The sequence below is a fragment of the Typopeltis vanoorti genome, chromosome 22 (assembly GCF_054136105.1).
Source record: "Typopeltis vanoorti isolate ZY-2024b chromosome 22, IOZ_Tvanoo_1.0, whole genome shotgun sequence".
In the NCBI taxonomy this organism is placed as follows: domain Eukaryota; kingdom Metazoa; phylum Arthropoda; class Arachnida; order Uropygi; family Thelyphonidae; genus Typopeltis; species Typopeltis vanoorti.
In genome coordinates this window covers 61,442,187-61,469,259 of record NC_143570.1, presented here as the reverse complement: position 1 = coordinate 61,469,259, position 27,073 = coordinate 61,442,187, and the positions used below count along the sequence as shown (strand labels likewise).

At 34.2% G+C, this 27,073-nt stretch overlaps 1 protein-coding gene across 3 annotated transcripts in view; it reads right to left on the bottom strand.

The window, feature by feature from the left end:
* vnc (GNAT family N-acetyltransferase vnc) overlaps positions 1 to 27,073 on the bottom strand; it is a 100,449-nt gene that overhangs the window by 30,795 nt on the left and 42,581 nt on the right. For 2 of the 3 annotated variants that reach the window (XR_016550268.1, XM_090412393.1), the window contains exons 6-7: positions 19,926 to 20,010; positions 7,952 to 7,993 (exon numbers count right to left, since the gene is read on the bottom strand). Coding sequence is in view for 1 of the 3 variants with exons in the window: in XM_090412393.1 (XP_090268519.1) it covers positions 7,952 to 7,993; positions 19,926 to 20,010 (127 nt within the window). In the remaining 2 variants the exon portion in view is untranslated. The remainder of the gene's footprint in view (positions 1 to 7,951; positions 7,994 to 19,925; positions 20,011 to 27,073) is intronic. The other variant, XR_016550269.1, reaches the window with a different exon arrangement.

Sequence of the window (27,073 nt, the reverse complement as noted above, 5' to 3'; positions counted from 1 at the left end):
AGTTCCACCTAAACATTAACCTATAAATTCTTTAAAAAATATGGTAACTCACCAACGCTCAAGCCTATAACCTCGCATTTTTTATTACATTCTCAAAGTTGCACAAAACTTATAAATTATTAACAGTAACCCTATTTGAGGCTAGCGATTTGATGCCAAAGTGAAGGGGGTGTGGCTTAAATGTGTAATTTTTAAGTAGCATATAGAATGGCGCACGGTTTGTTTACATCTCAGGCCTGACTCATGGAAAATTCCCAAACGTGATGGGCTGATCAAATTAGTTCAAGATCATGACGAATTAAAACAATGGTTTCGAGTACAATTAAAAATATTGTAGCATTTCAAAATTCTCTAATTTTTAAAAGGAATTTTAAAATAGTAGACTAAATAATAACATTCGTGTACACGCATTGAGATACAACCAAGTTAATTAAATCTAGCCTCTAGGCATATCTTTTAGCTCTTGTGTTGCCCTCGGCAATGTTTAGTGTTGGTTCAGCTTTTGCCTTGCCAAGTTATTCAGTGAATAGTGTACATTTGTAAATTTAAAAAAAATAAATAAAAAACATTCTTCAAATGACAAAATTACAAAAAACTGATGCACCATGTCAAATTCAAAGGAAGCAAAAGGTGTGAAGCGAAAGCGAACTGCTAGCTGCTTTATAAGTAAATGGCTGGATGAAATAGTGAAAGCTGCTAAGCCAAAAACTCATGAGTTGATAAACATTCAGCTGCGTGAAATATTTATGTATGATGCTACAATTGGTGTTGTTTGTATTATTGTCGTGATGCAAAGGTTGCTGGGGATTTTGCTAATGGGAAGAAGTTTGATGTCACTTCGAAGTTGGACTTTTTGAAATGCCATTTGACAAGTAAAATACATCTGGATGGTGTACACAAACTTAGGGAACAAAATTGTTCATTGCCAGCTACAGGAGTACTGCGTATGCTACATGAAAGTTCAGATGACCGAGAGAGAAAACGATCAAACCCAGAGCAGATTAAAGTTCTGATTGACAGTGTCTTATTAGTTGTTAAGATGAATAACTCTTTACTTTCAGTTCAACATATTAATGAACATATGGAAAAGTATGTTCAACTCCCAGACAGCTGGCGAAGCAAAAATTATGCGTTTGAATTTCTGGAAACAATCAATTTAATTGTTGAAAATGACATGTTTGAGCAAATTGCATCTGCAAATTTCCACACCTTAACCATTGATGAAAGCACTGATATAACTGTTAACAAATGTCTCATTCTCTATTTTAAGTTTAGCCTTAAAGATTGTAATGAATATAAAACATATTTTTATATTCATTACAATCATTACAATTTATAAATTCAGTTGCAGGCATGTGATGCCTCCTCCATTGTATTAGCTATTAAACAGTTTTATCAAGAAAAGAAACTTGATCTCCATGGATCCATGGAGCTGCAGTGATGCTGGGCAAAGTTAATGGTGTCACCGCAAAACTTAAATTAGAAGTTCCACATCAGTCCAGCAACACTGTGTAGCTCACAGTGAAAATCTGGGGTTCTGTGATACGTGGAAGGAAATTAAACTAATCAGAGATATTGATACATTAATGAGAACAGGGTACGCATTCTTTTCTCATTCCACAGTGAAAAGACATGAATTTAAAGAAATTGTTGAGGTGTCCTGCCCAAGGCTTGTGAATTGTGATTTCCGACTGTTTACTGGGGAGGCTACTGCCATGTGTGGGAACATGGTGGGGAGTTGGGGTGACCTGGCTAACGTCCCATTGACACCAGAAGGTAAAGAGTGAACTAAAATCTTTAAACTTTTTTGCTTAAATGATTAGTATGGTGACTCATGTGGGTGCGGACATACTTTTCAAAAGAAGGCAAATTTTGCACACATGCAAATTTCTGCGCACACTCACAGCAAAAAATTAGAGGGAACATTGCTGCTAAGCAATTTGACTGTTGCATGGCAGGGTAAGTGAGGATATTTGGCTTCTATTTCTAGTGAAGTCCACAAAGACCAATTGTTGCTACTGTTCCATGGCACATTCAAATATTTTCTGCATAGCATCCTGCTGATGAAAGCAATAATAGCCTTCAAGTAGTCAAAAATTTCAAACAAGCTTCGTAAATTTTTCCAACATACCATATTTACTCAAATATAACTCGCCCTCGGATAATCTCGCACCCCTGATTTTACTTTATGAAAAAAGAAATTGAAAAGTTTTGCATATACCTCACACACACAAAAAAAGTTTAAAACTTTATGAAATACATAATGAATGTTGTTATGGCAGTTTTAGATATTTTGGTATTCAGTTGAAGAGAATCAGCATTTCAATTTAACATTCTCCAGTTTGCCACTGTCGCTGAGTCGCGCAATCTTTTGTTAATACCACACCAATCATATGTGAAACTGGAAGTAGCGATAGCGAATAGTAGATTCTTGGTAAGTTATATCCATTTTCGGTTTTTTTTTTTTTTTTTAAATCATAGTCATTTTATTATTCCAAAATGATAAAAGGACAAACAATAATTGTTTTAATTTAATTTCAGAAGCATTGTCGCTAAAGATTCAAATACATCACGTAACAAAGGTGAGTGGCTGATCACTGTAGATGTTTCATACTGTTCATAGATGCTAATTCTTCAGCCAAGAGCCTATCTAGCTCAGTGGAAGTGTCATTTGCACTCCACGATGGTTGGCTGCCCAAAGAAAGACCTGGGTTCAATTCTAGTCGCCAATCAGAGGAACATTTTCTAGACCTTTCTTCGACTGGTTCCTGTGTTAGTCAATCTCTGGCATGGGCAAGCAGATTTTTCATCTGTAAACTCAAGAAAATTGACCATAAAACCCACACTATCTCAGACAATAAATATATATTGTTAGGATTATAGACCAAGAGATGGCAACACTTCTCAGCCATCTCTTCACCGCATGCCACTTATACTTAGCAACAGTCTTGGGCCAGCTATCGCTGACTGGCTACCGGTGGAGATTGAACTTACCCTCAGTCTCCAAGTTAGATAGGGCTAAATGGCCTCCCCCCACTCCCTATAAGGGAATTAAGGGCATTAGTGATTTTATAATTCTTCAGTCACTTTGAACTCAGAGGTGACTCCTCAAATGAACATCAGCAACTCCAGAGTATCAGAAACATCCGCTGACTCAAGAGCCAAGAAAAACTAATCAAAATCATTAGCCCTGGTTTTCAATTGACTCTTCATGTTGCTTTCAATGGCCTCAACTCTTCAAGCAACTGTTTTCGCTAAAAGGCTAATAGTCTTAAAAAAGTCTACTTTCTTTGGCTGCTGCAATCATACATGATTTAATCAACTCACTATCAGTAAATGGTATTCCTTGCTTGTTAGCAAATGAATGACTCATAAACTTGCTTTAGTTATAGCTTCATTACTTGGTAATATCGATGTGTATTGTATTTTTTTAGCACCACTTTAGTGTCATGACATAATAAGCATAATGTCTTGTTACTTAATTCAATAACAAAATATGCCACACTCCACTGTTCATTAAAAATGCAATATTCACAGTCAACTTTTCTTTTCTTCATTTGTTGTGACATGGTACCTACTGATAATTACAAATGGGGGGGGGGGGGGGGGACTGATCAAAATTGATCGGCCCTTCCCACAATTTTGAACATAAACGAATATGTACCAATATTCATCAATGTAAACTTGTGATTTGCATGACTAAGAAATCTGTTGCACTCAATGTGTATGTAGACATCAGTAACAACATGCAACAACGTCAGTGCAAGATATGTAAGCAAATGGACACGACTATGTCACAATAGCATGTTCACCACCACTCATTTACAACAATGCCCACAGGCCATCCAGAATGACAGCATGACCTTGCCACAGTGCCTACACAACCACACAACCACCCAGACCAGCATTAGCAGACTGAATTATGCAGCATAGAAACGTGAGTCTTACAACACTTAGTGATGGCAGCACACCGTTTCTAAACGTTGCAAGACACAGATACTAAAACAACACTTTCATTTAAAAATCATCCTTAGCTCATGGTTCAGTGGTGGCTGGTAAAAATTTCAAGTGGGGGTGCTGCATGTACAAAATAAAAAATAAATAAATAAATTTTAAAAAAATAAATTTTTTTTTTCCTAATCAGTAACCAATTTATTTATAAATAAATTAACATATTAAAAAATAGCTTTATTAAAAATATTTCTCCCTCACCACGAACAAACACCAATAATAAAAGTTTCGTATCTCACAGAAAAAACCTGCACAAGCATACGATACACTGCCCAACCAAGCAGTGTTGGAATGACCTTGTAACGTGCAATCACAAGCGCAAAAGAATATCGGTGAGTCTGGCTGGGATTGGTCGAATGTAATAATTCTGACACTGCATTAGATGGCAGCGTATTTGTTTCGTAATCTAAAGCGTTAATCGAACAATTCCAATTATTAACTATTCAATCACTGTCGAAACATAAGCTGTAACCTTAAATATGTTGTATTGCATTTATATAATGTTGTAAGCATTGTTATTATTTATAAACACAAACAAAATTTCAATTTTTCAATTTTTCTTTGGGGATGTCGCAGTGCTTATGTAAGGGCCGCCACTGTCATGGTCCATATAATAATAGGCTGCTAGCTGGATCCAGCCCATGGGCTCTAATTTGTCAAACCCTGTAGAGTATTATTTTTATCATATTGGTGTTTGCTATACTACACGTTATATATTTTGAAATATTCTGACTTTTTGCATGTTCATTTGGTGAGATCTGCAGATACAGTGAATTAACAGTGTTTCAAAACATACTTCAGAATTTACTGAAATATGTTTTGAAATACAGATAACTCATTCTCTATATTCATTTTTAAAAATTTGTGATCGAATTCCTGCTATGTGATGTTTCACCATAATTAGTTCAATACATATCTGTAGTGTTGTTAGTTATAATCCTTACCAATGTCCAAAAACATAGTGTAATGATATATTTTTTTGTTGTAAGAAATCTGCCTGTATCATAAAGATTAAAATAAATATAATGAACTATTCTTAAAAAAGCATTTTGAATTATGAGATGAAAGAGAGAAATAAATTGCAAAAATAAAATTTTTTACTTTCATTTATAAACATTGTTTATACACACACACACACACACTAGGGGGGGGGCTCTCCCCCCTAGCGACTATAGCACCCCCACAAGTTCCGAGCTGGTAGGCAGGTGCTCCTTGAATTCTGATGACTTGACACACCTTCACTTGACATTTCTTTATATGCTTATAAATTATAAGAATCTTGATATTGGTTAAATTTTATCTTTTGTATTTGAATATGTATTTCTATAATTCATTGCCAGAGGTGCTGTAAACACAAAATGCACGGAATTTGCACATCATTGAACTCAGCAGGTGCCAGGGGGGGGGGTTTAAAAAGAGAGACACAGGACATTTCCCTTCATTCTGGTTGTTAATACTGTCCACAATGATGGCATGAACTTTGTCCCAATGAGCTTTGCTCGTGAAGCTGTACTACCTAAACAATTGCAATGCTGTTGCTCCACACTGCAAATTTTGTTGACTGAACAAACGTTGATGAGGTCCACTATCTCCTTGTGCTCTGAGATGAATGATTAGTTGTTCTGAAGGAACAGGATCATTGGGAGTTAGAACTGGCAGAGATTGCAAACCAGTCAGTTCACAACAAGTGAATGAAAGTTGCTACTGCTGTTGTAGAGCAGGCCATGAATAACAGCAATGGTTCCTGCAGTGCACTTATTATATCAAGACAAGGATGTGCCTTGCACAACTGTCTGGAAAATTCTACAGAAGATACTGCATTTCTATCCATTCAAAATAACTCTGACACAGGAGTTGCACCCACAGTACTTTGAAAGTTGACTGACAGTTGCTTTAACATTCCTTGCTCAAGTGGAGATGTATGCTGTAGATGATTTTGTGAGGGAGATGAGATCACTTTCACCTGAATGGAACTGTGAATACCCTGAAATGCTGGGTGTGGGCTATGCAAAACCGACATGCAATCTAACAAATTCCTTCATATTCACCAAAAGTTATTGTCTGGTGCAGGTATACAGCTTTTTTATCATTGGACCATTCTTCTTTGAGGACATTGACCTCAAAGAAGAACGGTCAATGTCAAAGGGCTGTTTTTATGTTGTTAGGTCCTGTGATTTGCTCAGTTACTGCTGAGAAGTATCACAATATAATAAACAATTTTGTTGTGCCACAGCTACATAAAAACAGGACTTAACAACATAAAAACCTACTCAAAGGTCTGTTTTTATGCTGTTAGGTCCTGTGATTTGCTCAGTTACTGCCAAGAAGTATCACAATATGATAAACAATTTTGTTGTGCCACAGCTACAGCAGCATCTTGTATGGATTTAGTCATATTCATGCAGATGGGGGCACTTCCATACATCAGTTGATTCATACAGGAGATTCTTTGAGAACATTTCATGGAAGCCAGAGTGATGCATTTCCCACTACATGGCCCTCATTCACCTGATCTGGCTACCCTGTGACTTCCGGCTTTGGGGATTTCTCAAAGATGGGGTTAATCAGGATCATCATGATAACTTGCCAGCACTAAAAGACAGCATAATGCAGTATGCATGCAGCATCAGTCCCATCCAGCTGTGGTCTGCTGTTGAACACACTGTGCAAAGGATGCAGTTTGTGGCATACTGGAAAGGGCAGCAAATTGAACAGTACAGCCCACAAATGCATAATGGAAGTGAATAAAAATGCATTATTTATGCTTGTATCACTTTTATCCTTACACACACACACACACACAGAAAAATTGCTGCATCTACATTCAGTACATAATACAGCACACATGGTGGTGAATTTTGGATATACCCCCACCCCCCATCCCAGTTATCCCTTCTGCATGACACAATATATTTCTGCAAAGTTTCACAGCATTTGGATATCACTGGATGGCACTCCACAAAGCCTTAAACAGGGATACTTTAATTTTGATCATCCTGTATGTTGTGCAGTATGAGCTTCATATATGTTCTTGTTGGAGAAAAAATATAAAAACGGGCATACCACAATCATGTGGCATGTTGGGTTCCAGACACCATTCTATAGCCAATTTCATCTTATAGCAAATCACTGTCTTTTATTTTTACTTGTAGATGCATGCAATGGTTTAAGAGTAGTTTTAAGAAGTCATATACAGATGTATATGTAAATTATGTAAATAAAACATTCATTTATGTCAGCTATGTAAATGAAAAAATTCTTCCCGAGGGGGAAAACTTTTCCATTTCAGCATAAAGACTGTCACATTTAATGGATAACTGGTATTAAATGGTGTAGCACTTCACTAAGAACTTTGTTTTTAAGAACTGTAACAGTAGTAGTGAAAGGTAGGCTTCGCCTACAGCCTATTTCAGTGATCAATAACACCACTGTTACTGAATTTAATAATTTTAATCTTAGTATCTAGGGATGTAATACATTTACAAATCCTATTCTTTTTGCTAGAAGCATCAGTACCCATACTTTGATTTTTATTTTCCATTATTAATAAGAATAAAATAAACAATAGTTATAAACAGTTTATAATTTACAGAGAAATACCAAAACAGAGAGAGATGCTGCAAGCAATGGCATAAACAAACTGAATAAATGAAAATCATGCATTGGCTGATTCACACAGCAGCATCATGTCACTAAATCTTTTGCATGAAGAAATTATTATAAAGTGAAATGTAAGGTGTGGCTTTACTGTAGCTCAACAAAGCATTGTTCCTTTCTGCATCCTAAACTGATCAAACTGCAAATGACCAATTTCTGAGTCACAGTAATGTTGTTTGGAGGTGCACAATAATATTGAAACAAATACAGGAAAAGTGTATTGAAAATAATGATTTATAGAGAGTAAAGAAAAAGATAAAGTAGTACTAATCTCTGGTTTTACCTGCTTTTTTCTTTCTTTTAAGTCACAGTTTCCTGGATGCTTCTAGAACAGAACAGAAGACCAGAATATAACTATTAATAAGTAAACAGCAATTTAAATAGACGAAAACCAGAGATTAATACTCTGATGTGTAATAATAAATATAACACTTGTGGAATACAGTATCACAACACTGTAATATCTACTATAGTAATCAATTATATGCAACTGAAATAAATAGGTTAAGTGAAAAATTAACACATTTTGAAAGTTGTTTTTTTTAAACTACACCATACACTCAAATGTAAACACTCCTGTTTCTGCATTGTGAACAAGTTATGAAATACTGACTGAAGTAACTCTGGATCTTATATTTAGTTTAGAAGTTGATTAGATATTGTGAATTGCTGAATTATTTGATATCAAGCTATTCATTAAGCAAAAACTCAAACAAGTCTAAAATATAAATTAGTACCATGTATACTAATTGTACTTAAACTGCTGGGAACAGTATCACTTTACTTTTGAAGCCCATCAATGTTAAGTACTATCTACAATTGCTCCATATTTTTTTTCCCCTCAAAATATTAACTTTGTGAAAACTGCAAACATTTTATTTTTGGTCACCTGATAACATGGCTCATGCCCTACTATCAGTTGAATATTGCCAACTGTAAGTATCCTGACTTGTTTAATGTTTACTCAGCCCTGTTTTTAATTTCCATCTATACAGAATACCAGATTTGTGTTCACCTTCTTGATCTCAAAAAATCGCTATCTCTGTCCATATAAAGATTCCATAAGAATCACAATTTGTAGAGACATGGATAATTCTCAAAATTTTTAAATTTTTCAGAAACTATAATGGAGTGTGAAACTTGATTACTGATTTCTATATGACTGCCTGCTAATTCACTAGAATAGAAATGCTTCTGACAGAAAAAAGAATGTTCAGAATTTTCTACATTAACAAATTACTGTTTGTCATATCTTACAAAGAAAAAAATCTCTACCACGTTATTATATAATGTTAAGAATTCGTTGCTTGGAAGTTTTGACTCTGTGTTTTAGTTCTAATAATGATATTCTTGTGTAGGATCGTCATGAGGCAACATCCTGCATACGTACATTTTATGCATTGGGATTACAGCCAAAACAACTAAGACTAGGAAACCCCTAACTGTATACATGTCCTTGAGCGGTTTGTATGTCTGTGAGATGAAACCTGAGTTTTTGGGAGGGAAAAACCTACTACTTCCACATGAAACCAACAATCACATCTTTAAAACTGAAAAGTCCTTCTCAAATTCCATCTAGTATTGCATACTATATGGAATTTGAGATTTTCTGCAACAGAAGTGATGGTGCAGATACCAAACACATTACATTGTTCCAGAAGGCAGGGACAGTTAAAAATAAACAATGTAATGAATAAACAATTGTTTATCTTATGTATCAAAACTGTTCTGGCAATCTATCAGATATTAGTATGTATGTGTGTGTGTAACACATATACACGAATGAAAGGTGTAGCTGTAAATAAATTATTTAACCAAAATAACCTTGAATATGTATTTCATTTGCTGAAATATAAGATTTCCCACTCAGCCTAAGTAACTGTAAAATATTAAAACTGACATGATGAAGGCTATCAAAACAATTTTAATATTTAGTATGTTTTTCTGTCATTCTAAACTGCAAAATAAATCATGATAAAAAATGAAATGAATGCTATTAAAGAAATTGATAATCAGAAACTGATTATTCTTATACCAATAACTGATGACCCTGATAATCCAAAATTATTTCAGGAATTGAATGACATGCCAACCAATTCTTTATCCACAGATTTCACAAAATAATGTGGATATTGATTTAACTGGCTGCCACAGAGTGTTACTCTGTTGCAGCCAGTCAAAGAACTCAACATTCACATCATTTATTTATATGAACACAAGGTGTGGCTATTAAATAACGAGACTGGTTACAAAAATCTGGTTCATTATTACAATTGTACAACTTAATTGTTATCCCCTTCCTCTATCTATACACTGTTGCATATGAATTTTCCATTGTTGAAAGCAGTGCTGCAAGTCATCAGGTGTTATCTGCTTCAGTAGCACCGCCGTTTCTCCTTTACCTCATCCACTGACTGAAAATGGGTGCCCTTCAATGCGGATTTCAACTTTGGAAAAAGGTAAAGGCTGCATGGAGCTAAGTCCAGAAACAAAGAGACAATCGATGCACTGGAAAACTCCCACATCACAGAGAACGAAAAAAGCAAGAATGAGCAAGTCAAAACTGAAGGCAATGCTGGTCGTGTTTTTTTTATATATATCAATGACATGGTAATGATTGAATGGGTACCAGAGGGTCAGACAGTTAACCAACATTATTACCTTGAGGTTCTGGCCAAGCCGAGAAATGAGTGAGGAAGAAGAGACCCGATCTGTAGAAGAACAATGCTTGGATTCTCCATCAGGACAACATTCCAGCCCACAGTGCACTGTCTATAAAGCAGTATATGGCTGATAAGAAGATCCCAGTGTTGGACCATCCACCTTACTCGCCGAACTTAGCTCCATGCGACTTTTACCTTTTTCCAAAGTTGAAATCCGCATTGAAGGGCATCCATTTTCAGTCAGTGGATAAGGTAAAGGAGAAAACAGCAGCGCTACTGAAGCAGATAACACCTGATGACTTGCAGCACTGCTTCCAACAATGGAAAATTTGTATGCAACGGTGTATAGACAGACAAGGGGAGTATGTTGAAGGGGATAACAATTAAGTTGTACAATTAAGTTGTACAATCAAAAAAAAACACATTTTTGCAACCAGTCTTGTTATTTAATAGCCACACCTTGTATACATACACACACACACACACACACACACACACACACACACACACACACACACACACACACACACGCACACAGAGTTATTCAAAATGAAGGAACAGAAACAGATTGTAATGGTTACAAAATTTTTATTTTCAACAATACAAACATGTTAGAAATCAGCTGACAGGAAAACTGTGAGAGTTTACTTTTCTCCACATTCTAGTAGCAGGTTTTTGCTACTAGAGTGCACTGTAAATGCTTGAAACAAAATGGAAAGTCATACAGAGAAATATATAGTCCATTATTTAAGCTGTAAGTCACAGATCTAAACAGCAGAGTAAGGAATGATTACCAGACATACACATCATGATCAAACATAAAAATGTTCAAATTCACATGGAGAGAAGATACAAGAAATAAGAAAAGTCTCACTGACCATGTTATTGTTGATAGCAATGTATTCCCACTGATTCAGTACACAAGTGAAATACAGAGGATTTGAAATTGGAAGTGGTAACCGTTTTGAGAAATTGCATTTCTTATTGAAAAGAGGAGTTTGTAAGAAAGTTTTAAAACAAATCAAAGTTGAACAGCTTTCAGAAGTAAACTGTAAAGTCAGTACACAAACATTATTCAAGAAAAAATTAAAGTTTGAAAACAAAAAAAAACCATGCAGATTCGATGGAGATTCTGAAGAAAACATTTACTGGTTCACCAAAAGAGAACATGAGGTTGTCTGATGGAAATTTTAACAAAGGGCTCGCATCGTCAAGCAAAAAAAAAACCTAACTAAGCCCTTATAATACTTATATTGCGACTTTGTAGAGCTTCTGACAGATATGATAATTCCTGTAGGATATCAATCATTAATGCTAGATCTTTTAAAAATTCCAAATTGAGAAATCGGTTTTAAAAAGTCCTTATATTTATTGTTCAATGCAAAATGCTTGCATAAAGCTGGGTAATTTCTCCACACAGCAAGAGCCGTTCGTAAACTACAAGCTGCCCATTGTGGTCCAAACGCACGGCTGATCTTTAAAATTTCGATACCAAGGTCTTTTGCAATCATATTTAATTCTCTTTGATTTTTTGGTGATTGATGATAAAAAGAATATAATTTATCCATAAATATTTCAAAATGATTTATTTCTTTAATGTTTTTTATCAAATCGTCTAAAACTAAGTGTAAACGATGAGCGCAATGCCAAATCACAACGTTGGGAAATTTTTGTAGAAGTTTGATTGCAACATCTGATTTGTTTCCGAACATTACACTAGCTCCATCAGAACAAAATGCAATGAAATTATTTTTTATATGGTTATCAGAAAATCCATATGAATTTAAATAGCAATTATAGTAGCATGTATACATGCCACGGTGGTATTGTCCAGTTCTACAAGATTATTAAACAAGAACAAGGGGCTCGCAAATTTGAGAAAAATTTAACAAAGGGCTCGCGCGAGCCCCTTATAGCTAACCACTGGTTGTCTGTGAGGATAGAAAAATCAGAATTCTGTGGTGGACTCAGAAAATTAGAGACAGTCAAGGAGAAAGGAGAAAGTGTATCAAAAGTTCCTGACAAGTCAGCTTGTGCTCTAAAGAATACAGAGAAAAACATAAAGCAATGCAATGTGTAGAACTAGTGTAACATAAGTCATGCGAAGATTATCACAAAGAGGTAAAATTTTCTAGAAGCTATTAATAAAAGCTTAGAAAATGGAGAAAAGAGTATGTAAAAGGTTACCAAAGCATATCTTTTTTTTTTTTTTAAATTAGAATGGCAGGGAAAAGACCCAAAGGAAATTGTAAGATGTGTCTTAAAAGACAGAAATATAAAATCAGATAATATTGGAGTCTTGACAGACAACAGACTAATTTGGAAGAAAATTGTTGATATGAAGTTAGCAATGATGCAAGTTTTTCATACATTGCTATCATAATATCCTACACATTCCTGAGGATACATACCACAAATTTGATTATATTAATTTCATTATTACTGTTTTTTGATTTTATTTAAGAAGGATAATAAATAATGAACAAACAATTATCACAATTAAACAAAAGACAAACAAGATGCGAGTGATTTCCATAGAACAGACATATATGATGTTATAAAACACAAAGATAAAGTTGTATGCATATTGTACAATGAAAGTATTTGTTATTTTTTTTAAAAGCAAGAAAGAAAGAAAAGAAATTGCACACAAAAACTTAGAAATACATTTGGTTTGCTTGAATGTAGAGAATTCATATTTTGGACAGCTTAGCGATGAGTTATGTCATGCTTTTATGATAAAACATTAATACTGTTTGAGGAACAATGTGTTCAAAAATTTTAAAATTATAGAAACATGGAAAATTTAATTAAATTCTTAGATATCCTAATATAATTCAAAATTATCCAAACATTTTATCCATCAACATTTTAGACAGCATACATATTACATACTGTGATATGCATGTTGCCAGATTTTTTTAATCTTAGCATTCAAATAATTTTTGATTTGCCATCACTGCACTACAGCAATTTTTGTCTGTTAATTGCATATTCTCTGGCCAATTTGCCTGTTCTGCAAGATGAAAAACCATGTTTCCAAGGGAGAGAGGCCCCACCCTCCTGCTATTTAATTTCTTCAATGGAAAGGACATACCTCAACAAAGAATTAACTAACCTTCAACTGTAAAAAAGTTGATATATAGATTCCTCTCATCATAATGAAAATCAAATTCAGGTCTTTTCTAATTGAAGAGCTCATGTCCCATCATTCTTCCAACCATGCTATGGAGGCACTTAGTTAAAAAGGCACCTTTAGTTGAAAAAAACCCTTATAGAATCAATTCTCATTATAGCAAAATTGCAGAAACCAGATAGTTTGCTATAGTAAACTTCTTTTAAAAAAGTATATTGTACCTATTCAGCTTTGATCAGGACTTTTCAGTAGTTTCTTATGCTGAGTGAGTTTGATTTTGACAAGAATCGATTCAACCCAAAGGATATCATCACTGCAGGCTGTACTCATAATCCTTCAGAATTAGTGCCTTTAACTTTGATAACCTACATAAAGTGATGCCTATTAATCTCACATATACAATATGTACACAAAATATTCAAAGGGGAAAAAATGGCAGGGAAAAAAAACCTAAACAAAAGAATGCAATTACTTCCAATGTTTGTAAATGAAGTTTGTCTGACAATATTTTGATTTGATGGGTTTTAGAACAGTGACTACAATAAGCTGCTTCTTTAATAACAATATTGTAAATATCGCTTTTTTGCAACGTATACAACATGTACACGATTAAGGCAAACTAAGCCAAACTCTTAGCCCCAACTCACAGCATGCTGTCACTACAACTAAGAGAAGAGTAGTCAAACTACTGTCATCAAACTCATGCCAAGTGCTGTCACACTATGCTGTAGCAAAAGAAATTAGAAATCTGAAGGAATGAGTCCATCAGAAATTCAACACATTTACTACTGCTATGAGCTTTGTATACCAAGGTATCACAGAACTTTTGTGTTTCATAATATGACTGTACTATTTCGTGGCCACAGCATACTATTCTCTTTTAATTATCACAATAAATGAAGTAGTAGCATTATATTAAAATTACATTTTACTAGTTATAATTCAATGCTAAGGTCGAACAGCAAGATAAAGGAAACGAGTGAAAAACAGTCCACATAAACACTTTAACGATAACTGAGAGAAACTGATAGATTTTGCTATAAGTAAAAATATGGTTATATCCTCTACATGCTTTCCTCATAAAGACATCCATAAAAGGATATTGATATCCCCCAGATGGTACAACATTTAGTCAGACTGATCATGTGCACACAGAAAAAAGATTGGCAACAAGTATTATGGATGTAAAATCATGTAAGAGAGCCTGCCATAATTCAGATCATTATCTGATCAAAATTAAGTATAAGTGCAGAATCCCAGTGAAAACTCAGAAAGAAAGAGCACTAAAGTTTAACTTGCAGAAGCTTAAAGAAGAAAGATGAAGTTAAAACCAAATTCTAGCAAGAAATCACATCAAAGAAAATATAGATGAAGAACAAGAAGTCAGACATATATTAAAAATACAGATTATGAATACTGTAGAAGAAAAAATTCTGGGATATGAAAATAAACCAAAACATACAAAGAATTTACTGTAAATTTACTCATTTTCTAGATGGGATTTAATGACATCTGGTAATAGAATCTCTTAAAATTGGGAGTTATTTCAAATTTCATTCTAATTAGTCTATTTTAATGGTAAATTAGTTAAAATGTCTACAGTATAATTGAAATAATGAATTCACTATACAATGAAATGAATTCACTAATTATGAAATGCATCATTTTATGATGGTGCTTCTTTCTCTTATTTCTCTGCATACCACAAAATTATTACTACAAGCAGACTCAATGATAAACAACCTTTATGAATTTCAGAACTAGGGAAATATTAACCACTATATAGACCAAGAGTTTGTCAAAACAACATTGACATTATGGAATTTGGAGTGGAAATTTTCAATCATATGTTACAAGTAAGCAAGTTTAATTTGAAAGTGTTTTACTGCAGTTTACAATATAAGTTACTTCAACAGTTTTAAAATGATTCTAGTAGCAAGACTTATACGTTTGTTAGACATAACCGGTAATTAGTTTACGGAATTAACAACGCATATAAAGTATATTAATTAAAGGTAACTTTAATGAATAACTTCTATATTTCGGCAACGTCACATTGTCATCTTCAGGAACATAAAGATATGGTATGTGCACTCAGGAACTAACACAAAGCAAATGAGGAAGAAAGCAAGAAACTAATATTGTTCCTAAAGTCCTAATGGTGCCCTCTTGCGGGCTAATTTGGTAGTCTTGGCAGTTGGGCTGAAGTTCTCATAATGAAAGTCTCCCAAATTTGGGGCAGTTTCATGCACCCAAATTTGTTGAGGTTAGGAACGTTTTTTAGAGCTGCTGAAGATTCTTTGAATAATCTTTCGTATTTAAACTTGCTGCGATGAATTATTTTTGTTTTCTTCCAACGAATTTTATGGTGGGTATCTAAGGCATGGTCTGCCAGCCCAGAGCAGCTGTACTGGTGAAACCGGATGTAGTCTTGGTGTTCTGAAATCCTGATATTTGTTGTTCTGCCTGTTTGGCCAAAGTAGGACAATTTGCAGCTGCAAGGGACCTGGTATACACCAGGTAGGTCTAGGGGAAGTGGTTGGTCTTTGGTAGAGCGGATAAGGGATGCCAACTTTTTATATGGTCTGTAACAGGAAGTAAGGTCATATTTTTTGAGGATATTGGTTATTTTCTCAGAGGTGCCCTGGATGTAGGGGATGGTGATAGACTTGGTGTAATCTTTATTGTGGAGGGGGGGAGGGGGATTGTGGTTTACAGGTTTTAGTATTTTTTGTAAGCTATTTGGCCAAATAGCTCTTTTTCTAAGCTATTTGGCCACATGGCTCAGACACACTCCACTCCTTCCTAACACACTTAAACAACCAACACCCCAGAGTCCAGTTCACCTTAGAAAAAGAGGAAAACAACACCCTCCCCTTCCTAGACACTTTAATCACCCGCCAGCTTGACGGATCTTTGGTTTTCTCTGTTTACAGAAAACCCACCCACACTGGCAGATACATTCACCAGCAATTCCATCCCCCCCCCCCTCACAACAATATGGGGGTGATAAAAACACTATATAACAGGGCAAAATTAATCTGCTCAGATGACAAGGCCCTGACTATTGAACTAAACCACATCCTCAACACTTTCTTAGCCAATGGCTATAACCCCAAAAAAATCCAAAAAATACTAAAACCTGTAAACCACAATCCCCCTCCCCCCCTCCACAATAAAGATTACACCAAATCTATCACCATCCCCTACATCCAGGGCACCTCTGAGAAAATAACCAATATCCTCAAAAAATATGACCTTACTTCCTGTTACAGACCATATAAAAAGTTGGCATCCCTTATCCGCTCTACCAAAGACCAACCACTTCCCCTAGACCTACCTGGTGTATACCAGGTCCCTTGCAGCTGCAAATTGTCCTACTTTGGCCAAACAGGCAGAACAACAAATATCAGGATTTCAGAACACCAAGACTACATCCAGTTTCACCAGTACAGCCGCTCTGGGCTGGGAGACCATGCCTTAGATACCCACCATAAAATTCGTTGGAAGAAAACAAAAATAATTCATCGCAGCAAGTTTAAATACGAAAGATTATTCAAAGAATCTTCAGCAGCTCTAAAAAACGTTCCTAACCTCAACAAATTTGGGTGCATGAAACTGCCCCAAATTTGGGAGACTTTCATTATGAGAACTTCAGCCCAACTGCCAAGACTACCAAATTAGCCCGCAAGAGGGCACCATTAGGACTTTAGGAACAATATTAGTTTCTTGCTTTCTTCCTCATTTGCTTTGTGTTAGTTCCTGAGTGCACATACCATATCTTTATGTTCCTGAAGATGGCAATGTGACGTTGCCGAAATATAGAAGTTATTCATTAAAGTTACCTTTAATTAATATACTTCATATGCGTTGTTAATTCCGTAAACTAATTACCAGTTAGTTTTAAAATGATTTGCTTACATTTGCTATTACAGTAGCAAACAAATTAATCTGAACACTGACATTTTAAGAAAAAATTTTAATTTTGCAAGAAAATAAGTACAAAAATTAAACTCCAACTTTACCTAATAATTTATGTGTTCCTCTGTTCCTAATAAGTTCATTAATTCACTTGGACATGGAATCTACCAACGTAGAACACATTTTTCTTATTTCCTCTGCATCTTGAAACAATACTTTTATAATGGTATTTATATTTCTATTAAGTTATCCTTTGTATCACAATTAAATTTTCCAAGTCTCTTTTTCATTATGGCCCACAGATTTTCTATTTTGGTTAATGTCAGGAGAGTTACTTGACCACTGAAGCAATTGGGTGTTGTAATTTTTCAAGAACTCTCATTTTTTTTAGAAGTGTGACATGGAACAAGATCCTGTTGGAAGGCAAATTCCTTGTCCTTCTGGATCTGTGGGGCCACTCTTTTCTCCAATATTTTTATGTATTGGTCACTTTTCATCATACCATCAACAGGCACAAGTGATCCTAGACCATCATTATAAAGCAACTCCAGAACATCTTTTTTAGTTGGGTGTTTAGGAGAGTGTTGAAGGTGGGCAGGAGAAGTCTTCTCAACCACTGATTTGCGAATATAGTATACTCGCTCTCCCTGAAAACATGACCTTCTTCCACTTCTCAACAACCAATCTTTGTATACTTTTGCTCACTGCAGCCTCTTTTTCTGCATAGTCTTTGTCAACAGTTTTTTTTTGGTTTGTGGGCAGTTCTCTCTGTTTCCAATAATCTTTGATGAACTATCATGTCAGGAACATTAATCTATGTCATCTCTATTTTAGTCTACAGCAGGTAATTAATCTTGGATTCAATTTGTTTTTCCTAACTACTAAACGATCTTGAGTAAGTATATTTTTTCTTTTTCATCCACATCTTCCTTTTTTTTTTTCCAGGAGAAAAAGGTACCTGTCTCTCTAAACCTCTTTAAAATTCAGCATTAACAGTACCCAAACCAGCACCATTCATTAGCAATTTGTCTTTGTGTATTCTGAGAAAGAGTACATATTTTTCGATGCTTTCTTAGAGATGTGTCCATTCTGTAGTTACATGAAATAAATAAAAGACTACAAACGTCAACCTGTTTGGTGCTGGTTTGGATACTGTTACTGCAGAATTTTAAAGAGGTTTGGGGAGACAGGTACCTTTTCTCCTGAAAAAAAAAAAAAAAAAAAAGGAAAATGTGGATGAAAAAGGAAAAATACACTTACTCAAGATCGTTTAGTAGTTAGAAAAAGCAAATTGAATCCAAGATTGATTGCCTGCTATAGACTAAAATAGAGACTTGACATGGAGTAATGTTCCTGACATGATAGTTCATCAAAGATTGTTGGAAACAGGAGGACTGCCCACAGACCAAAAAAAACTGTTGACAAAGACTATGCAGAAAAAGAGGCTGCAGCATTCAATCAAAATAGTGAACCAAAAATATTAAACCAAAATTATTGTGAATTGAAACAAACACCAAACCAAAACCAAATATTTTGTGAAAACTTGGCTTGTTCAGATTAATTTGTTCACTACTGTATATATGGCACTTATAGTGAATCCACTTAGTATAATAATTCAGCAACAAACTTAATAGCAAACTAATTGCTCCTTTCCATAGTATAGATGTCTGTAGCATAGCTATCATAGAACAGCCATAACAAAATATAACATAAAGAACATGAAACTAAGTGCATAAAATGTCTGTCATAATTACAAGATAGTTTTTGTATGATGTCTATTATATAATAGGAAATAATATAAGAATAGTCAAGTGTTGGAAGTTTATTTTGCACTTGGTTAAACTATAATAAATTTAGTTTAATCCTTTATCCAAGTGTAATCAAACAAAGTTTGCACCTGACAATATCTTCAGGACTGAGGTAAGGTGGTACATTCCTTGGCAACTCATAGCAAAGGTGGATCAAGCTCTCATCACTCCTTGTCTCAGTATCTCCCATAATGCAAAGCACATCTCCTTGTGGACATGTATACTGCTATGCATTAAGGGAAGGGCCACCATCCAGGCAGGTTTCGACCTTTATAAGGTCTTGTCAGTGGGAGGCAGACCCAGAGTGGTGATACTAAGGCAGAAGCAACAGAGAGGTCATATTTACCTATACGAGTTGCCAACTTCTCCATTGCTTCTGCCTTAGTATCACCACTCAGGGTCCGCCTCCCACTGACGAGACCGGTCTGGGTGGTGGCCCTTCCCTTAATGTATAGCAGTATACATGTCTGCAAGGAGATGTGCTTTGCATTATGGGAGATACTGAGACAAGGAGTGATGAGATCTTGATCCACCTTTGCTACGAGTTGCACCACCTTACCTCAGTCCTGAAGATATTTTCAAGAGCAATCCCTTACACTTGGATAAAGGATTAAACTAAATTTAATAATAGTCAAGTGATATTTCATATTTGATATCAAATCAATTTAAATATTTCTAGTTACCATAATATCAAAGTTTTCCTTCACTAGGACTGATATGCATATTTACCTGAACTGCAAAACTAACAAGATCTCTTTTCATTGCAAAAGCATCTTCTCCATCTGCATAATACTTAGGCTCAACTTCACTTATGCTATAAAAACAAGAACATCACTAGATAAAGCAAAATTTGATGATGTACTCAATATAAGATATCACATTTTTTTAAAGATAAAGATTTGATCCACTTTCATTACTATTGAAGTGTTTGAATTTGAAAACTTGGAATACAAATGGATGCTGAAGAAACATTTGTATAAAAAACAGTATTGTTTAAAAGAAAACACAGTTGTTTAGATGGTAAGTCATGTATTCTGCCAGTATTTAGACAAAAATTCCTTAGCATACTTTTTAATCTTTGTTTTTGAATGGCAAAAGATTTAAAAAAATTTCAGAATACACATTTTTCCTGTATTACAAATTGGAACAAAAATGTTCTTTGAGCACTTTGCATTTATTTCTGATAGCAGTTCTCTTTCTTTCCAACATTTATAAAATTAAAGAGAAGATTAATTCATGATGATGACGAGATCAGAGTGTACCGTAGCTGAGTAAGATGTTTTTAAGATTTTACTTGAAAATTCATTATTTCCCAATTTATCCATCTCATATGAACTCTTTAAATTTTAATCCCAAATTGTTTCTAGGTTCTATTACTGCTACTCTAGTTAGCAAATAAAGCAACTTTTTCTATGCCTTGTTATGGGCAGTTCTCGAGTTAGTCAAACTTTAGCTCAGACAGATAAAGGTAACTGTAATAATAATGGTTAATATTTATCATTCATATTTTCAGTATTTCTCATCATTAATCTCCTGATATGCACCTTCAAGGAATGCCCTACAAGATACTATAATAGCACTAGATGATTGAGTTCACATCGTTATTTACTTCATAAAAACAAATTTCATCCAAATTTTGTCAAGTATCTGATACTGTCAGATTTTACATTTCAGTCTTCCTCTAGATCTTTTGCATGCCATTTTCAATTTCACATTCATTTTGCTTAACTTTCCTATACCATTAAACATAATGGTATAGGTATATAATCTCTGCTCATATCTTGAATGATGACAATATTAGATTGCTTTGTAATATCTTTATTTTTAATATTATTCTGCATTGATGACATCTGTCAAGCTGAAAACGTTTCTCAAAACTAACACATATGGTCTCTGGAATTGACCAGTTGTTATTTCAAACTCAACTCTCCAATGCATAAGTTAAAATTGGCTTGAATTCAGTCATAATATCCTGCTAGTGTTCTGATTATTTCCAGAACAGAATGATTTGCTTATTCTATAACCTATTTATATATATTCAGTGTATTATCTTTAGTAAAAAGAGTCTAAATGACTGAAATGTTTTATTTGTCTATGGGTTCTATTTCATAGATTTGGTCCTTCACTAATTTTCATAACAAATTCATTGTAAAAACTATTTAAACTTAAATTAAGTATAAAGTAAAGAGCTGAGTTAAATATTTCCAATATCGATATAAGGTTTAATGTTACTTTTCTTCATAATGTGGCCAATATAAATGATGAATAACAGTGAAAATAGACTGCAACTTGTCTTGCAACCAATTTTACATTAAATCAGCTTCCAGTACCATTTTCAATTCTAACTGCTGACTTAATTTCAGTATAGCATAAAAACTACTCTGTGTAATGTATTATTTAACTGTGGCATTTTGAACAGCTTCTCCCCCCACACCATACTACACTTAGCACCATATCATATTACCTCTTCCAGATCTACAAAGCTTAAATACAGATCCTTGTTATACTCCCATAATTTCTCACTATGTTATTCTACTATCTATTTCGCCAGACTGGTTGGGCGAGTGGTTAGCATATTTGCTCACCAACCAAGAGGCTGCGGATTCGAATCCCATCATGAGCATGGATGTTTGTGATTGTCTGTGAAAATAATAGTGGTGGTGGTTGGCAGTAGATGCCGTTGGTGTAGTTGCAGTTTGTTGTAGTTGGTGAATTGAGTAGTGGAGACAGAGTTGTAGAGTAGGTGCCCTCCCTCGATGAGTCTTTGGACTCCCTGGAGGTGTCATGTAATAATAATAATAATTTCCATACGTAATTTGCCATCTTCACTAAAAAAACTGTGCCTAAATAAATGAAATGTGTTAGTTGTTTTGTAGATTCTTCATTAAGAAGGCAATCAATTTTTCCATGCTAACCATTGACTGCCTATTTTTATAAGTTTCATAATTTAGCTGCTGATTTGTCAGCAATTATTCCAATTTAGGTAAAGAGTCTCAAAGGCTTGCAGTGGATATGTTTAGGAGTTTAATATCAATCTGCATAAAGGAACTGAATAAATATGTCACTTTCTCTCATAATGTGAACTATTCATGATGAATAAGTTATAGAGACATATTACTCTGCATAATGTTTCATACAATTTTAGGGTTCTGCGCAGCTTTTCTCATAGCATCTTATTACATATCTTTTCTAAATCTACACAAGTTAAATGCAGATTATATTCTCATAGTTTCTTTACATGTATTATAAGAAAAAGTTTCAAATTACAATTTGGCCTGAATCAACTTATTCTACCATAAAATTCTCTTCCACAATTTTTCTTAGCATCAAGTATGCTTGCACAAATCTTAGCAGGAACACTCAGTATGGAAATTTTGTCTAATTCTCACATTGTTTTATTTCTCTTTTTATAGACAGGTATTTGGGTAGAGGTATGAAGCCTCTACCCAAATCAACCCAAATATTATCTAGATGCATTTCAGATTTGTGATGGCTTTTTTCCCTACTTCACACAATGAATTATACTCAATCTTCCTGATATTTTCTACAATGGTTATCACTGCTTCTCTCATTTAATAATTTTTCAAATTACTTGAAACATTCAACACATTGTTCAGTTTTTGTACCACTTCTGTGATCCAGTTCTTTTGTGGTGGCTCCATTTCAAAGCTTTCTCAATAGTCTACAGCACATTTTACTATCCTCATGATAATTATCTTTTATATTCTCTTCAAAAATATTCCCATGACATTTGTTATTTTTTAGTTTTTCTTTATTCCAATATTTTTTATTTTTTCTACACTGGACAATAAAAGTTCTCATTTCACTAAACCTCTCCCTACAATTCCACATGTACTGCAACCTTGTTAAATCCCAATCTTTTTTTTTTTTTTTTTTTTTTTTTTTTTTTTTTTTTAAATATCAATCCCATGTTGCAAAACTTATAGCACATTAGTGTCATGTGTGGGCAAAGTACAGTCAGCATTCCATGTTCGCAGGGGGTTATGTGTCAACACTTCTGCGAAAATCCATACTCTCACCTAGATGTTTTCTACGTATAACTACACACTTAAGCAAGCATTTTCAATGAACAGAATAAACGTCAAAATGTGTTTAAAAGATTTTAATTGTGTTTTACAATAATGAGGAACATTTCAGACCCAAAATACTGAATCAAATTTGAATAAGTTTGCAGAGTACTGTGCATCACTTGGGTGACTTGAGGCATTATCCAGCACCAAGAGTTCTGTAAATGAAAGCCCGTTTTCCTCCAGGTATTCCTTGACTTCAGAGATGAAGCAGTGGTGGAACCAGTTAAGAAAGAGGTTCTTGGTTATTTAGCTTTTGCGCTCTACATCCAGTATATTCTTGTTACATTCTCTAAGAACTACTGGGTTCTGTGCACAGAATCCTAAGGCCTTGTTCTGTTCAATGGCTATATAGATGAATTGAGGAATCTTCTAGAATAATGCCATCTCATCAGCATTGAAAACATGCTCAGATTTATATATGTTTGAACAGTGCATTCTCCATCTTTAACATCACTTTATCATGTACATAAGTATTTAGCAGTAAGAATTCTCCTAGTTTGTACTGCTTCTCTGATCTCAGTTCTTTGTTTCCTTATGTGTTGTGTGCTACTTTCATTGATGACAAACATACAGCCTACACTGCATATTTGAGCCCTTCTTGATATTTATCTAGAATTTTCACTTTCTCGTTCAAAGTTATCACTTTCTTGGCCCTTTTAGGCTTTTGTCTGCCATTAATGTGCTTCATTTAGAACATATAGGTATTCACATGAGCACGGTAATATTTTAAGCACAAATAACCTAATGCAGACAAGCGGTTTGGGTACTGGCCAACATAAAAACAACAATCTATGAATACAGATCTTGTGAATATGAAGACCCAACTGTATTTCAGTATCTACACTTAAATACTTAAGCAACTGAATGTTTCATTTTTTAATACAAACATTAATTACAAATACTGATTAATTATTATTATTATTTGACACCTCCAGGGAGTCCATAGACTCATCGAGGGAGGGCACCTGCTCTACAACTCTATCTCCACCAACTGACCACAACTACACCAATGCCATCTACCACCGACCACCACCACTAGTATTTCCACAGACAATCACAAACATCCATGCCCGTGGTGGGATTCGAACCTGCAGCCTTTTGGCTGGAGAGCGGATACATTAACCACTCAGCCAGCCAAGCTGGCAAAAAAGGTTTACAAAAATTTCCTCTAGTCAGCGACTAGATTTGAACCACCAAGTCTTCCTTCATGCAGTCAAGCGTGATAGAGTTCAAATGCCACTTCTACTGAGCTACACAGGCTCAAATATATTAAAAGTAATTAATCTGTTAATTACAACTAATCTAAACCATAATATTTTATAATATTAGACAATTTATTTTTCTTGAAATAAGTGAATTAACAAACCTTCAATCTGTGTTGTTCTATCATATTACATATGATAGAAGAACACAGTTTTGATTTCCACTTCTCTTGAACCATGTATGTGTGGCCAGCTCAAACCATAAATGTTGCTAAATACCTAACAGTCTTTAAACGTTGCTAAACTACAGAAAACTAACAAGCAAACAAAACAACTTAAGAGAAAGAAACAAAACAACTACACCAAACTACACAAACTAAGTTCACAATCCTTCAAACAGAAAGAAGTAGCCAAATCCAGCAAAAAAAAAAAAAATCTAAATTGGCAAGGTCTGCATTGCATCTCTTCTGAATCATGTGTTGTCTTGAGTTATTTTGGGAATATGGGAATTAAAGAAATATCTAAATAAGCCATATAAATTCTGAAAACTAAGTAGCTAAATAATGAATTTCATTCTCTTACATGATAAATGGTTATTATATAAAATACAAATATGACTTATGTAATATTACAATGTGCATGTCTCCTTATAAATATTGCATTCAAGAGTGACACTTTTCTATTTTTAATTGGAATGTTTACCATTTAGATAAAAAATATTTAATATCAGAGAATGAATGAAAGTACAACTTTTTGGTCCTATATAGTGCGCACGCGCGCACACACACACACACACACACACACACACACACACAATGTCCATTAAGGACTAAATCTGAGTGCATCATAGAATAATACACACATTACATATGACATTATATATGATAATTACATCATTGCATATTCATTATGTGACATATATATAGATATACAATTTTATTATAAAGATTATTCACATTATCTTACATTAGGAAAATTCTGCAAATGTCATTTTAGATAAAATAAAAAATTGGAATATTAAGCTTTTCTTCATTTTTCAAATATAATAAATATTCAAAAGTTAACCTAGAAAAGATAAAAGTGTTTTGAGAACAATAAAATTTAGATACAGAGTGCTTGTTAATTTGATGTGTCAATAAATATATACACAGAAAGATAAATATCTATTTGGTAGATAGCAAGTATTGCAAGAAAGAGTAGACAGCTATTTTTTTTCCCTCTATGGCTAGAAACAGAGACAACAGCTTATTAAATGCACAAAAAATGTTTCTTAACTATGATGCCAAATAGAGAATTTAATCCAAATAGTTCATCAATATGGTAGGTTTGAGAGGACAGCCTAAGGCAGTGGTTCTTAACCTTTTAGTAGTCACAGCCTCCTAAGTATCCTAAAATATTTTTGCGGCCCCCTAGTTTGTAGTAACAATAATAATAATTAAACTTTTTTTTTAAAAAAATAGTGGTTTTACTTACTGATTATAATGATCACAAAAATTCAGAAAACAGAAATCAACTTTACTTAAATATTACTGTAAAAATTTTAGGAAATCAAATAATGTTCTTTGTTTGCTCATTTTATAATGGGTAAATTTTAAGAAATAACAAATCAGTATTACAGCACTGAAAGTTTTGAGAAGTAATTGCACTCAAGTAGCACTCAACATTAAGCTCTATACTAGTATTGTTTAAAACTTCAGAGAGTCACTTCTTTCACACAATCAGTAGGCAGATGTCACGACTTGTAGTGTTAGCAGCAGTGAAAAGTCGACCTATGGTGCCACCACAAAAGAAACTACTGCATTAAATTGCATAATTCAGATTATTAATACAAAATGATACAAGTAAAATTGTAACAAAGTAAAATAAAGAGAAAAATATAATTATTTTAAAAGATTTCAAAATTTTAAAAAAACTACAAACGTTCTATCAATTTTCTGCGGCCCCCTAGGGTTCCACGGCCTACCGGTTAAGAATCACTGGCCTAAGGTACTTTTTTTGATACTTCTAGTCACATGTTTACCAATGGATCCTAACTCAGCCATCAGAAAATTTAGCCATACTGGCTGACATACCAGCAACTCTAGTATAATAATCACCCTTTCCAACTATATGTTATAAAAACACTAACAAACAGGACAAACATCTGATTGAACCACACTTCCCTCAACTCTGAACCTAATCTCCCCTATGACACCTTTGAAAATTACTTCTCCACCAACATATACAGAAACAATATTCCTCCCGCCACCAAAATCCTGATTAAAATTCATCACCATCATTTCATACATCTGGTGACCTTCAGAAAAACTAGTAGTTTCCTGAATTTAAAATATTTGAAACAAAGTTCTTGATATGAAATTAATTATGAAATATTGTGCTAGGGCTATGACAATATCTGATACTGTTCTCCATCCTTTAAGGATGTGTATATATATATCACCTTATATAACTTCTCAAAATCTGAAAAAATATATAAATGCACTATTTTTTGTTTTTCGAATTTCAATAATTTCTCAAATCTCTCTCTTAAACGAAAACTCTAGTCTGTAGATTTATAATTTAAATTCATTGCTATCTACTGTTC